General features: G+C 51.0%; 1 protein-coding gene across 8 annotated transcripts in view; it reads left to right on the top strand.

Moving 5' to 3' along the window:
• ATP7B (ATPase copper transporting beta) overlaps nucleotides 1–6,991 on the top strand; it is an 84,482-nt gene extending 77,491 nt beyond the window's left edge. For 4 of the 8 annotated variants that reach the window (XM_061133845.1, XM_061133843.1, XM_061133840.1 and 1 more), the window contains 5 exons: nucleotides 655–797; nucleotides 2,169–2,372; nucleotides 2,460–2,577; nucleotides 3,909–4,011; nucleotides 4,756–6,989. In XM_061133845.1, the coding sequence (XP_060989828.1) occupies nucleotides 655–797; nucleotides 2,169–2,372; nucleotides 2,460–2,577; nucleotides 3,909–4,011; nucleotides 4,756–5,029 (842 nt within the window). In that variant the 3' untranslated portion in view covers nucleotides 5,030–6,989. Of the gene's footprint in view, nucleotides 1–654; nucleotides 798–2,168; nucleotides 2,373–2,459; nucleotides 2,578–3,908; nucleotides 4,012–4,755 lie in introns of all 8 variants that reach the window. The other 4 variants (XM_061133844.1, XM_061133842.1, XM_061133838.1 and 1 more) reach the window with 2 other exon arrangements.
• Nucleotides 6,992–14,219: the final 7,228 nt, after the last annotated feature.

Genomic DNA, 14,219 nt, shown 5'->3' with positions numbered 1-14,219 from the left:
TAGTCTTCCTTTTTTAAAAAAAAAAAGTTCCTCTCTGTTATTTTTAGTTCTATTTTCTTCTTCTTCTGAGTCCTTTAAACCCACCGCCCCTTCAGCTTAAGAGCTGGAATTGACTCATTAAAAATGCCTCTTACACACCTTCATCCTCACGTCTCCATCACACTGCAGCTCTCACACACCTTCCTGTGTCAGTCTCTAGTCACTAAAAAAAAAACAAACTCTACACAAGTGTTTTCTGTAGGAAGAGACAGAAAGGAAGGATGGATTTTATAGCTGTTTGGGCATTTGTCACATTTGTTGTATTACTGCTAACAGTTATTGAGTTATGAGTCAAGCACTCCACAAAGCAATAGATGTTCCTTAGAAAAAATGTGGAAAATTCCGAGAACTTTGGAAAAAATGGGATATCCCTTATTATCCCACCAGAGAGCCACTGTCAATTTTCTGATAGTCCTTCCAGACTTCTGTGTGCATCTGGAAATGTATCTAAATTTAAAAAGCAAAAGCAAAACTGCGTGTCCTGTTATATGATCTGGCGTTTTGTGTTGGCCCGTGACATGGTGTTACGCACACTGTTCCCGGTCGTCGCCACATCCTCCTTGCCCCTCGGCGGCCCAGGCTCTGGCGTGCGCTCACCCACCATGTCTCCTGCAGGCGTGCTGTGCGGCATGATCGCCATCGCGGACTCGGTCAAGCAGGAGGCCGCCCTGGCCGTGCACACGCTGAAGAGCATGGGCGTGGACGTGGTGCTCATCACCGGGGACAACCGCAAGACAGCCAGGGCCATCGCCACCCAGGTGCGGGCCAGGGGCTGGCGTGTCTCCCACCTCGGAAATTACAAGTGATCTTAAGCTGGCAGAAACAGTTTGAGGAAAGTGACTGAGTGGTAAAGAGTCGGCCTGCCAATGCAGGAGATACAGCTTCCATCCCTGGGTTGGGAAGGTCCCCTGGAGAAGGAAATGGCAACCCACTCCAGTATTCTTGCCTGGAGAATCCCATGGACAGAGGAGGCTGGCGGGCTACAGTCCGTAGGGTCATAAAAGAGTCGGTCATGCGACTGAGCAACTCAGCAACAACAGCAGCAGTGCATGGAGCTGAGTCAGCTTTGCTCTGGGCTTTTCTCTCCGCCGGGGCTTTCCTCTCCACGTGCTCCGATCTGCTCCGAGCCCACAGGGGACCACCTTGCTGCTGCCCCAGAGGCCACATCGCTGGAGCCTGGGAGCTGTCATTCCTGCATGGCCGGATGCAGCCCCAGAGCATCAGTTCCAGTGTTCTCTACTTCCCAGACTCTGCAGTGAGGAAGAAAGACCATGGCTTTAGGGCTGCGATAAACACTCTTGCAGGCTTTATGCTAAGGGAGTGTTTGCCGGTTGAGCTCTTTTCACGCTACACCAGCTGGCTCCCAGGTCCCAGCAGGTCTCCCGCAGCGCTTGGCTCTGAGTTTGCACCACAAGGGCAGCACGGCTCCCTGCCTGCCTGGCCCACTGTGCAGGGACGGCTCCAGTGCAGACTCCTGACAGTTAGATACCAGCCCTTCGGGAAATGTGTGTAAAGCTGTCTGCTTTTGCAAATGACTTGGTTCTTAGGAGGGAGTGGTGGCACCTGTCTTAGTCATCCTTCTAAGAGTACCCACTTTCCCCAGTTAAAGCTTGTTCAGGCATTTTGCAAGCACTTACTAAGCCGCGCTGAGAGGGCCCTTGGGGAGCTCACAGTTCTGTCGCGAGGGTGACCCAGGGGCGAGTGTAAACCGTGTGCTGCGGGCTGCCAACCTGCCCCTCAGCCTGGCAGACAGGGACATCTTCCAGGGGAGAGGAGGCCTGAGTCACGGGTGGTCCCCAGTCAGAATGGGGAGGGCCGGGGAAAGAGAAGAGCCCTTTGCAGGACCTAGCAAGTAGCATGGCACCACCCGCAGGTGCCAATGACGGCTGCTTTGGAGAGGTCACCGGGTCAGCATATGGAGAGGAGAGGAGCACTGGGAGGGTGGGATGTGGGGCTGGCATTGGGATAGGAGCGGGGGGTGCGTTTGCTTTGTGCCCCGGAATCTGCAGGGCTTGCTGTGGGGTGAGGTGGGGTGGCTCCTGGGTTTCTGCTTCTGCTGCTGCCCCTGGCAACACTGGTTGTTACTGTGTACTTATTCTTTATCAAACGCTGTTTCCTTCTCCTTCCAGGTTGGCATCAACAAAGTCTTTGCGGAGGTGCTGCCTTCTCACAAGGTGGCCAAGGTCCAGGAGCTGCAGAACGAGGGGAAGAGAGTGGCCATGGTGGGCGACGGTGTGAACGACTCCCCGGCCCTGGCGCAGGCCGACGTGGGCATTGCCATTGGCACGGGCACTGACGTGGCCATCGAGGCGGCCGACGTCGTCCTCATCAGGGTGAGCTCGGCTGCGGCTCCCTGTCCCCGTGGTGCCATGGGTGACGGGGCCCCCACCCACCCACTCACCTGTGGTCCTCTCCTACAGAATGACCTGCTCGACGTGGTGGCCAGCATTCACCTCTCCAGGAGGACCGTCTGGAGAATACGACTCAATCTGGTGCTGGCGCTGATCTACAACCTGATCGGGATCCCCGTTGCGGCAGGTAGGCCCTCACCACCCTGTTCCCTCAACCCCAGCTGCTGCCAGAAGCCTCTGGAAAGAGTTAATTTCCGTATGTTCCGCTTTGTAAGTATCTAAAGGTAGAGGGCATGGGAGGGCATGGGAGCCAATACTCTGGTATTCTTGCCAGGAGAATCCCACGGACAGAGGGGCCTGGCGGGCTACGGTCCATGGGGTCCCAAAGAGTCGGACACGACTGAGCAGGAGAGATGAATGAGAAACTGCAGGGAGGAACCAGGCCTCCGTTCACTCCAGGCCGCTCTGAAAAGCTGGCCAAGGTGCTTGATCCTATTTACCATGGCCCACCGTGGGGGGCCGTTGTTTTCCAGAACATTATTAAGACACACAGTCTGAAAAGTAATCATTCTTAACAGTTATGGGGCACCTGCTACATGCTAGGCTCAGGGATCAATGCTTCATAACTTTATCTTAAGAATTAATTCTGCCCAGGTTTTACCCTGACTCGGGAATAGTCATGGAAAGCGATGGACGTTTTCTGCTTCCTAACCTCTCCCTCCCCCACTGAATTTTGTGTCACCAGACAGGGAAAAGTTCCAGATCCTCCTGCAAGGAAAACGTCTATGTGGGCCAAGACCTATTTTTTTCCCCTTTTCTTTCTTTTTTTTTTTAATTGGGATCTTCCCAGATCAGGGATCAAGCCCGTGTCTCCTGCATTGGCTGGCACGTTCTTTACCGCTGAGCCACCAGGGAAGCCCGAGACCTGTATTGAAACAGGACTTTCCCACCGCGTGTGCCCCTGTTGTGCCTGAGCGGTCAGCACTGCCTCACGGCGAATTGGCGTGTCTGCCACAGCCTGGCTCTGGTAGATGCACCTCCTGCCCCAGAGCTGGCTCAGGAGCTCATCCCCTCCCATGCTTGTGGCTCTATCCCAGGACCTGGTCGCATCACCTTTATCAAGTGCTTTGACGTCCTCGAGGAAGGACCTTCAATGTAGACAGGGACCGTGGTCATTAGCATCTTGTCCTGATACTCACACCTCTGAGGGGCCCCAGGATGGCTGACCCCGAGGGTCCCCGGGGTGCCCTGTCCCCTGGAGCTTCCCCCAGACCAGTGATGCCACCTCTGGACGGTCCCCGTAAGTTCTGGACATGTGGGGGACTCAGTCCCCTCAGCGGAGCCCCCACCGTCCAACTCTGAGTCAGCCTGCCTCAGGTCCACGGGCCCATGGCCAGCACCCAGCGGGGGGGCTTCTGAGCTGCCCGGAGGAGGACAGCATCAGGTGGGCAGCGAGGCTGGGCCCTCCTTGCTGTCTGCCCTGGGCCACGGCCTGAGTGTCATCCTCCCCTTGGCCAGGTGTCTTCATACCCATTGGTGTCGTGCTGCAGCCATGGATGGGCTCAGCAGCCATGGCGGCCTCCTCCGTGTCCGTGGTCCTCTCATCGCTGCAGCTCAAGTGGTGAGTCCCCGTGGCGGGCCTGGGCCGGGGCGGGCGTGTGGCTCGCTCCCTCACCGGGGACACCTGCCGCAGGCATAGCCAGAGGCCCTGAGCATGGCTGAGCGCGTGTTTGTGTAATGATTTCTCCACCTCGAGCCAGAGGTTTGCCACTTAGCAGTCACCACGTGCGGCCTGTTCCTGTTATTCTGCTCGAGGGCTATTTATGTAAATATATGGTCATAGGATCCTGTTTGTTACCATTTTCCCTTTTATACAAGAGATGCTTATTCATGCTTTCCTTTAACAAGCGTTAGTAACAGCCAACTATGTACCAGGGGGCTTCCCAGGTGGCTCTGATGGTAAAGAACCTGCCTGCCAATGCAGGAGACTTAAGAGATCCGGGTTCGATCCCTGGGTTGAGATCCCTGGGAGGAGGGCATGGCAACCCTCTCCAGTGTTCTTTCCTGGAGAATCCCATGGACTGAGGAGCCTGGTGGGCTACAGTCCTTGGGGTCGCAGAGTCGGACACGACTGAAGCAACTTGGCCCACGTGCCCTACACTATGTACCAGGCATCTGGATTGAAGTTTCTAAATCAGGCAGAGGTGAGCCTTAGGAGTTCAGTGGCCTTTCCTTTAAAACCCACGAGGCTCTGATACTGCGTGTCAGTAGAAGACTTGATGAGAGGGCTGCATGGGGCTTCTTAAAAGGGGAGGTGGGGTGCTCTGCGTCCAGGCTCAGGCGCTCTTGGATCCCCGCCCCGCAGCTACAGGAAGCCGGACCTGGCGCGGTACGAGGCGCAGGCGCACGGCCGCATGAAGCCCCTGAGCGCGTCCCAGGTCAGCGTGCACATCGGCATGGACGACCGCCGACGCGACTCCCCGCGGGCTTCGCCCTGGGACCAGGTCAGCTACATCAGCCAGGTGTCCCTGTCCTCCCTCAAGTCCGACAAGCTGTCCCGGCACAGCGGCGCGGCCGACGACAGGGGCGACAAGTGGTCTCTGCTCCTGAATGACCGGGACGAGGAGCAGGGCATCTGAAAGCTGCCGGCGGGCCCGCCCCCATGGCTGAGGCTCTGAGCCAGCAGTGGCAGCCGCAGGCAGCCGAGCCCTTCCAGGCCTGGGCGAATTTCTGGATCACCCCTTCCCTGCGCCCGTGGAGCACAATTCCCCGGGTGCCCCCGGCTCGGGGGGAGGTGTGCTCGCTCACGCCCGTGGGCTCATCAGACACCTTGCTGTGGCCTCGAGAAGAGGAGGGACAAGCCCTCTTCGCATCCCCTGTCTTAGCATTTGTGACACGACCAGTCTCATCGGGTCCAACATCTTGGCTGGCCCCGTCCACAGAGCTCATAAAACCTTCGGGGCCTGGCTGTTTCTGACGGCACCCGCATGCATGGCTTACCTGAGACCACCGTGTACCTCAAGTGCCCCCTTGTTTTCTGCTGGCGCCTTCTCTTCCTCCTCTGCCCTTGATGGTGGGGGTGTGAGACCCCATCATCTGAGGGCAGGGCTGACATTCTCAGTCCCCTCTGCTGCTCTCCAAGGGACTCCTGGGCTCCTGCCTGAACCCCTCACCCACACGACCACCAGAGAGCCTGCCATGCTTCTCCTTGGTGACCAGAGGTCTTGGTTGCCCATGAGCCGCTTCTCCCTAGAGTCCTGGCTTCTCTCTCACAATCCACTGCAGTTGCTGACTGTCGCTGCCTAGCTGGGCTGAGGGTCTGAGAGCCTGAGGCTTGGGAAATTCGGCTTTCTGTGGGGTCCCCGGGGAGGCACGTGGTTCAAGATCCTGCTTGCCCGGTTTCAGGGGCTTCGGTTGCATGGCCTGCGGTGTGACAGTCACCTCACAGGGTCTGGCATGGGGTTCAGGTCTGTGCTCCCCAGAGCCGTGCAGCCCAGAGGCAATGAGACCCAAGTAAGAGGATACCCCAGCCCTCCACACGCTTCGACTCCTGCCCATGGAGCTGGTGCCTTAGGAAGGGGTGTCCACCATTCCCAAGGGAACTTCTGTGTCTAACTTTTGGGTGCCTTTATGGTTGCGCGATAATCAGAGGGACAGTAGTGGGCCCATGGCAGACTCCAAGCTTGGTGGTGATTGGCAGAGCCTGTGGGAGTCTGCTAACACTAGCCAAGTCTTAGACTAAGTGACTAGAGCCTGTTCTCAGTTTCAAGGGGGAAGCCCTTATCACACACACTTTAGTTATTTATTGTCAGTTATTTTTCAGAGGGTTATAAGCACTTTTTATCGCTTACCTCTAATCCTCCCAACAAACTAGCAAAGTGGATACAATATTGTCCACATTTTGCAGGCGGGAAACAGGCTCAGAGAGGCTAGGAATCCCACCCAGGATTACACAGCCAGTGTGCATGCCAGAGCAGGGATCTGAATTCATGTCGCCGGGCCCTGAAGTCTTTTCTCTAATTTGACTCTACCGTCAATATTTTGTTTGATAAGAAGCAACAAGGATAAGGCCCTTGTTCCTGGAAGAACAAAGCTGCCAGGTGACAGTATTCACTGAACTGGCTTGAAATGTGACCATGAGGTCATGTCACGTTGCCTTTGGATAGCTCTTTTCCGTTTGTGTAATTGAGTCTGTGCTGCGTCTTATCCTCTAAAATCCATGTGCGGGTGGTGGTGTGGTTTTATGTTTCTAGTCTTCCTTCCCCAGCCCCTTCCTACTTGTTCCCTGTTGTGTCCTTTCTCTGTTCCCAGCTGCTGCTTGGGGAATGTTTCCTGTTTCCCCCCAAGGAGGCTAATCATTACCTAAAGAATCCAATTGTATCAACTTTTCAAAAAGCTTTTAGGACCATAAATGTTATGTTTATAGGGATGTGGAGATATTTATATAATTGTACAGAAGATAACCTTTTAGATGTTCAAAAGTGTCAGGAATGTTTTTTTGTTGTTCGTTTTTTTGGTCAGGAAGGAATTCCTATTTCAAAAACATTCCATGCTATATTTAGAATAAAATTTCATTTTTTTTATTCATCTATAAACCTGCCTATGCCTGGCTCTGTGTGAGAGGGAAGTGTGTGTGGGCTGGTGCGGCACCATCTTTGGGCAGAACTGAGGTGCTGGCTTTGCTTGCTGCCTTTTCGGGGGCAGAGATGGGTGGGGGGTAGCCAGAGCCCCCTGTTGGGCCGTCCCAGCACTGTGTAAGCCCCCCGCCTCAGTGCCTGCCTCAGTGGTCTTCGGGGAGGGCTCAGGAAAGCACCCCCTCAGGGTGTCAGTCCCACAGGTTCAGGCATGGACTACATGACCCCATCAGATGAGGGTGATTGTCTACAAAAGGCTATTCTCTGATGCACACATCTTCATCAGAGGGTGATGTTTTGGGATCCATGGCCCTGAAGGAATGAGGTGGGAGTAGGGGTAGAAAAGTCTGGAACAAAGCGCTCTGCTGGGAAGGCTCTGGAGAGATCCTGGGGTGGGTGGGGGTGTCCTGAGTGAGCCATACCTAGAGGTGAGGCCACAGTGTCATTCATCATCCAAACCAGGACACTTTCAAGAGTGAAAGGAGGTGCTATGAATAATTACACCAGGGAAACTGGCCTACACTGGGACTACCCAGGCAAACTGGGGTGTGTGGTCACCTGCCTTAAAGGGGAAATAGACATTGTGCAGTCGTCACCGACACACCCAGTGGTAGCTTCACACACACCAGTTGTAGGTTTCGTGGGCATGCTGGTGACTTAATCCTTCATCGGATGGGGAGAGCTCCCCTCTGTCGCATCCTAGTACCAGCCCTTCTCTGTAGAGTCACCGAGGTGATGGTCTTGGGGCTCAGTGTGACGCACAGCTGGAGAGTCACGCACGGGCTGTGGTGAGTGCCCCCCCGCGCCCTTAGGACTTCACGCCAGGCGTGCCGGGCCCCTCTTCTGGACGCCCCGGCTGTGGGGATTTCATGTCGTATGCACATCCCATTGTGGAAAGGGAAGGTTGATACCACCTGAATAAGCGAGTCCATTTCTTTAGAAAACAGATTGTCTTCTAAAACTTGAGCAAATGTGCCTGATAGAATTCCACATGCACCAGAATAAATCATAACATCTGTCCATTCCTGGTAACTTTTCAGTCTTTAAGACCTCAGTGAAAAATTGTGAAAGGATCACTATTAATATTTGTGTTAGTTGCTCAGTCATGTCCGACTCTTTGTGACACCATGAACTGTAGCCCACCAGGCTCCTCTGTCCATGATATTTCCTAGGCAAGAATACTGGAGTGGGTTGCCATTTCCTTCTCCAGGGGATCTTCCTGACTCAGGGATCAAACTGAGGTCTTCTACATTGTAGGCAGATTCTTTACCATCTGAGCCACCGGGAAAAGATAAGTGAAAAACTGTGATAGGATCACGTATTAAATGAATGTAATAATTCTAGTTTTTCTTTTTTTCTTAAATGGCACCTGGAAATTGACATGTCAAAATATAGTTCTGTTAGCAAATTGTTCTGCTAGCTTACATTGGAATTATGAAAATGACTTTTTAATTTTTTTTAATTTTATGTATTTATTTTTGGCTGCATCAGGTCTTAGTTACAAGATGCAGGCTTTTTATTGTCGTGGTGTGTGGGCTGTTGCCTTGCAGCATGTGGGGTCTTAGTTCCCAACCAGACACTGAATCTGCATACCCTGCATTGGAAGGCAGATTCTCAACCACTGGACCACCAGATAAGGCCCAAAATGACCTTTATTTTAAGAAAATCCAGCATAAGCCAAAATCAGCCAATCAAATACGTGAATTAGAAAAAGGTTATTTGAATTATAGGATTTTTTTTCTGCTTTGAAAAATTCCTAATGATATATCAGCAGATAAGTTCCCTAATACATATAAAATTCTTCCCGAGTTAATAAAGTTTTATACACAGACAAACTTTTTATCACTGCATCTTTTGTTTTGAAAAAAGGTGAGGTGTGAATATACAAAGAAATGCTTTAAGGAACCACTCTTGCTGACCCTCAGTTTCCCTTTCAGATTACCTTGATGTGTGGGAAAGCTGAGTGGGTGTTGGAAAGAATTGTGGAGCTCTTAGGAATGAAATTACCCTCCTTTCTTCATTTTCAACCTTAACTTGGGCAGAGACATGAACACCACTGTTTGGGTTCCTTCCAGAGCGAGATGTCTGCTTGTCTGCCATGTTCCTTTGTGTGAAGACAATGACAAAGGCTGAAATTACAGGATAGAATACGAGAGCGTTAAATAACGCTGTGAAATCCCAGAGTCTCTTTACTCTGTTCAAAAAGATGGAAAACACAAACTGATGGAAGGCCATTCAAGGGCTAAATGAAAATAAGAACTGATGGAAATTTAACATTTTTTTCTTCCGGAAAGGAAATGGTGATTATTTCTTGCTGATATAAACATGAAACCGCGTGTAGGAATAATGTAAGCATGTAGAAATTTATCAGGGCGGGGAAGAGGCTGTCATGATACCCCCACCCCACAAAAGGAAACCCCACGGATGTGATTTCTTGAGGGGTGTTCTTTGTGGGTGGACAGCAAGAAGGAAGCAAAACCTGCCTGCCCACGGGGGCCCCAGCTCCCCGATCACACTGTAACCATCTGAGCGCAGGGGCGGTAACGGTCCCAGGAGGGATCTGTTGTGAATCTGACCCCTTACCAGGTCCCAGTAAGGTCAGGGGACAGGCAACATTCAATACTGTGGGCGCCATCATCGAGTCCATCACTCTCGGCTCAGATGACTTTCACAGTGGCCTTAGGAGCTCTTTACCTCCCTGCCCCATTTCAGCAGTCAAGCTGACTGTCCAGGACACAGAATCCGGGTGGGTGTTTGAACCCACTCCCTCCAGCCACAAAGCCCTAGTTCCGTGTGCCCCTCTGGCCCACCCCCTCCCTACAAAGGTGACTCTGGGTACTCTCCGTAGCAGAAGAAGCTGGGTTTCCTCCGGTACTCCTTGGTGCCATGCGTGGGGCAAGAGAAGTGTCCTTTGGCAGGACCATGTGGTTTCTCTCGAGGGCCACCAGGTGTCTCTCTGACCAAAATAACTTAGTCTGCAGCCAGAGCCCAAATTCTCTTGATCATTTTGTGGGTTTTTTGGATGCATCTGGAAACTCAAGCTAAGCATCATCTTATTGAAAATGTAGGTGATGCGTCAGAATGTGTCAGTGGAGTTCAGCCCTGGCACCGGGTGCCTCTCCAATGGCAGCAGAGGATAACATGTTTGGATAGCATCACCCACTCGGTGGACATGAATTTGAGCAAACTCCGGGAGATCGTGGAGGACAGAGGAGCCTGGTATGCTGCAGTCCATGGGGTCGTAAATAGTCAGACACGACTTAGCTACTGAACAGCCACATGATGTGTTTATATCTGTCCTTGCAGCCCAGAGTTTCAGTGCCTCCTCAAATTTGCACTTACCTGTGCAGAATATAGGGCTTCTCAGATGGTGCTAAAGGTAAAGAAACTGCCTGCTAAGGAGCCACAAGAGACTGGTGTTTGATCCCTGGGTAGGGAAAATGCCCTGGAGTAGGAAATGGCAACCCATTCCAGTATTCTTGTCTGGAAAATTCCACTGATGGAGGAGCCTGGCAGGCTACAGTCCATGGGGTTGCAAAGAGTCAGATATGACTGAGCACACACACGTGGTGGAATGACTCAGCAGTGACCTCTGACATCTGTACATGACTACTGCAACTCCCCCAGAGACTCCTTCTGTCTTTCTTTGTCCAAACTAGCCTCCCCTGCACCTGGTCTGGCAGACACGGCAGCCCAGTGTGCGGTCCTGAGTCTAGCCTGCGAGGGAGTGAGTCCTCTTTCAGTCCCATTTTCTCTGAGCTGGCTTCCCCTCCTGCACAATGTTTGGGATCTTTCCCAGGGCCAGTCCTGCCCCTGTGCCAGCTGCCTGACCTCTCGTGCCCCTCCCAGCTCCCTCCTCTCCTCTATAAAAGCAAGCTCTCTTCCTTGTCTGGATTTGCCTGTGGTCTGCCCAGACTGCCAAAACTAAGTCGTGTCCGACTCTTTGTGACCCCGTGGACTGCAGCACACCAGGCCTCTCTGTCCCCTGTCATCTCCCAGAATTTGCTCAAACTCATGTCCATTGAGTTGGTGATGCCACCCCACCGTCTCATCCTTTATTACCCCCTTCTCCTCCCGCCCTCAATCTTTCCCAGCATCAGGGTCTTTTCCAAGGAGTCTGTTCTTTGCATCAGGTGACCAAAGTTTTGAAGCGTCAGCTTCAGCATCAGTCCTTCCAGTGAATATTCAGGGTTGATTACCGTTAGGATTGACTGGTTTGATCTTGCTGTCCACTGCATTCCCAAATTACAATTCCTCTGGCTAAACTCATTCTACTGGCAAGATAAATGGCTCTTTTATTTTTTTAAATTGACAAAGTCTTGTCTTTTATCTGTCTAGGCTTAGCTGGCTTAAGACAATGTAGTTTCACTTCATCTGAAAAACTATCCAAGTTAGTCTTTAACTGGCTTTTATGAGAAGCCTGTTTAAGTACTAGTGTAAAATAAAGACAACTCTATTTTTCCACTGAGTATAATGCACACTGAGAGGGTGTTCTTTGATCCCAAGCATATAAATCACGATTAAAAATGCCTCATGGAGTCCTCTCTGCCAACTTCATACCTGTATTTCCACAAAATAATGCCATTGGCTGCCTAGTCCTTTGATCCTGACCTTGATGATGGAGACTTCTATGGCCTGCTTCCCTCTCTTCTTTCCTTCTCTCCTTCCTTTCCTTTTTCCTTCCTTCCTTCCCCACTCCCTCCCTTTCTCCTGCCTCCCTCCCTTTAGTTAATCCATTAATAGGTATGAATGGGCTTCCCTGGTGACTCAGACGGTAAAGAATTTGCCTGATCCCTGGATTGGGAAGATCCCCTGGAGAAGAGCATGGCTACCCATTCCAGTATTCTCACCTGGAGAATTCCATGGACAGAGGAGCCTGGCAGGCTACAGCCCATGGAGTCACAGAGAGTCAGACACTACTGAGCGACTAACACTTTCACACTATGTGCTTAAAAAAATAGCATAGAGATAAGAATGTACTCTCTGCTCGGGGTTGAGTGGTGCAATAAGAAAAGCAAACAAGCACCGTAATGTGTTAAAGGGCCGTTGGTATGTGATGCTCAGTGGAAAGTGGACGCTTGTGCATGTGTACACAGGGAGACTTTATAAGACAGTCACTGCCGAAGTGTGTGCACAGGAAACAGCCAAGATGTCCATCCACAGGAGAATAAGGAGAAAAGTTGTGCGGTGTCATCTACTGAAATACTCTGCCGCATTCACCGTGCATGAACCAGAGCTTCCTGTATCAATATGGGTGACCTGGTAAGCACAATGTGGAAGGAAAAAAGCTACAGACAAACACAGACAGTGAACTTGCTTTCTGTAAATTTGCAAAACAAAACAGTTCCATAGATTGCAGGCTTATGTAGTCAAAGTGTAAACATAGTCCGGAAACAATGGGTTCAGAACAGGGGTTTTCTCTGGGGAGACAGGGATGACAGGTGGGTCTGGAGAGTCTGAGAAGTGTGTTAGGGCATTCGGATCTTTAACGACATTTAGAAAACGTTGATTCTAAAAATACGAAGGAAATGTGGCTTCCCTGATGGCTCAGACGGTAAGGAATCTGCCTGCAATTCAGGAGACCCAGGTTCAATTCTTGGGTTGGGAAGATTCCTTGGAGAAGGGAATGGCAACCCATTCCAGTATTCTTGCCTGGAGAATTCCATGGACATAGGAGCCTGGCAGGCTGCAGTCAATGGGGTCGCAAAGAGTAGGACGTGACCGAGACTAACACAACACATGACAAAATGTCAGTGTTGATTAGCTGATAGGTTTATGAGTTTTGTCATATTTCTCTCCCTCGATGTATATATATGAATGTATATAGATAGATATCGATATACATACATCTGAAATATGACTGAAGCTGTAGAGTCAGGGCATCTTCACAGAGAACTCAGGTTCTCTGAGAACAGGCAGGCCCAGCCCATAGAGTTGTGACTCAAAAGAAGTGAGCAAAGACTTTGGGAAAACACTTATTTTTAAGGGAGGAGGTACAGAAAGAGAAGGAACAGAGCCAGGACGGATGTGTGAGCAGGAGTTCCAGCAAAGAAAAAAATTTTTCTTTAATTATAATGAAAAAGGTCAACTGCTCAAGAGTGTATACAAATACAGAGCCTAGCACAGGGTTACACCCTTACACCCAGGCTAAACCTCTCCATGAACTCAATAACTGTCGAGATTTTTCCACATTTGCTTCTTCTATTTCCTCTTCTTCCCCCCACCACCCCCCGCCTTTTTTGGTTGGCTGAAGTGGTTTGAAGAAAATCTCAGACGTCATGTCTTTCCACCCTTTATACAGTGTGTATTTCTGAACTCTCCAGACATTGAGAAAGATTTTTGTTTTTAAAGTAAAGCTTCTTTTTAAAAATATTTATTTATTTGGCTGCACCGGGTCTTAGTTGCGGCATGTGGGATCTAGTTCCCTGACCAGGGATTGAATCACAGCCCCCTGCACTGGGAGAACAGAGTCTTAGCAACTGGACTGCCAGGGAATCCCCTGTGAGAAGGATTTGTAAGGAGGGAAATGTCATCGCATTAAATGTGGCTGATGAATTGAGGGGGAAGAGGACCAAGGGACCGTCACAAAAGTTCCAGGTGCCAGGACGGAGGCATCTGAGTGTCCTCTCCACCTTGGGATTGACCCTGTACGCTGTGTGCAGCCTTAAGAGAGGTGAGACCAAAAAAAAAAAAAAAGAGAGAGGTGAGACAGCAGGTGAACACTGGCATTTTCATTGTGATGAACATGAACTGGCTGACCTCTACCACCCAGCTGGCAAGAATGCTGGAGTGGGTTGCCATTTCCTTCTCCAGGGGATCTTCCTGACCCAGGGATCGAACCTGGGTCTCCTGCATTGCAGGTGGACTCTTTACTGCTGAGTCACCAGGAAAGCCCTATGAAAGTGGCTTAATGTGACCCTTCTCATAGGGTTTTATGGGATTAAACGAGGCATTCTACGATATGTTCCATGACCCTACTAATGTTGGCCCATAGCTCCTTGGAAGTGGTTCTTATTCTTGGACTAAGCTGAACTTGGTAATCAAGTGGGTACTTTTTTCAGCTTGTGCCCCCGGCTTCCTTCTTCCTGCTGTGTGTTAAGAAGATGCTGCGTTGAAACACAGGGACATCTGGAAGCATCTCAAAGCCTGCAGAGCGCGGAGCAGAGGCTCAGGGCTTGACACAGCTAATTGTTCC

Source organism: Dama dama, chromosome 30 (genome assembly GCF_033118175.1).
Source record: "Dama dama isolate Ldn47 chromosome 30, ASM3311817v1, whole genome shotgun sequence".
NCBI classification, from domain to species: Eukaryota; Metazoa; Chordata; class Mammalia; order Artiodactyla; family Cervidae; genus Dama; species Dama dama.
The sequence above is the reverse complement of the archived record's forward strand: the minus strand, read 5'-3'. Positions and strand labels throughout refer to the sequence as shown.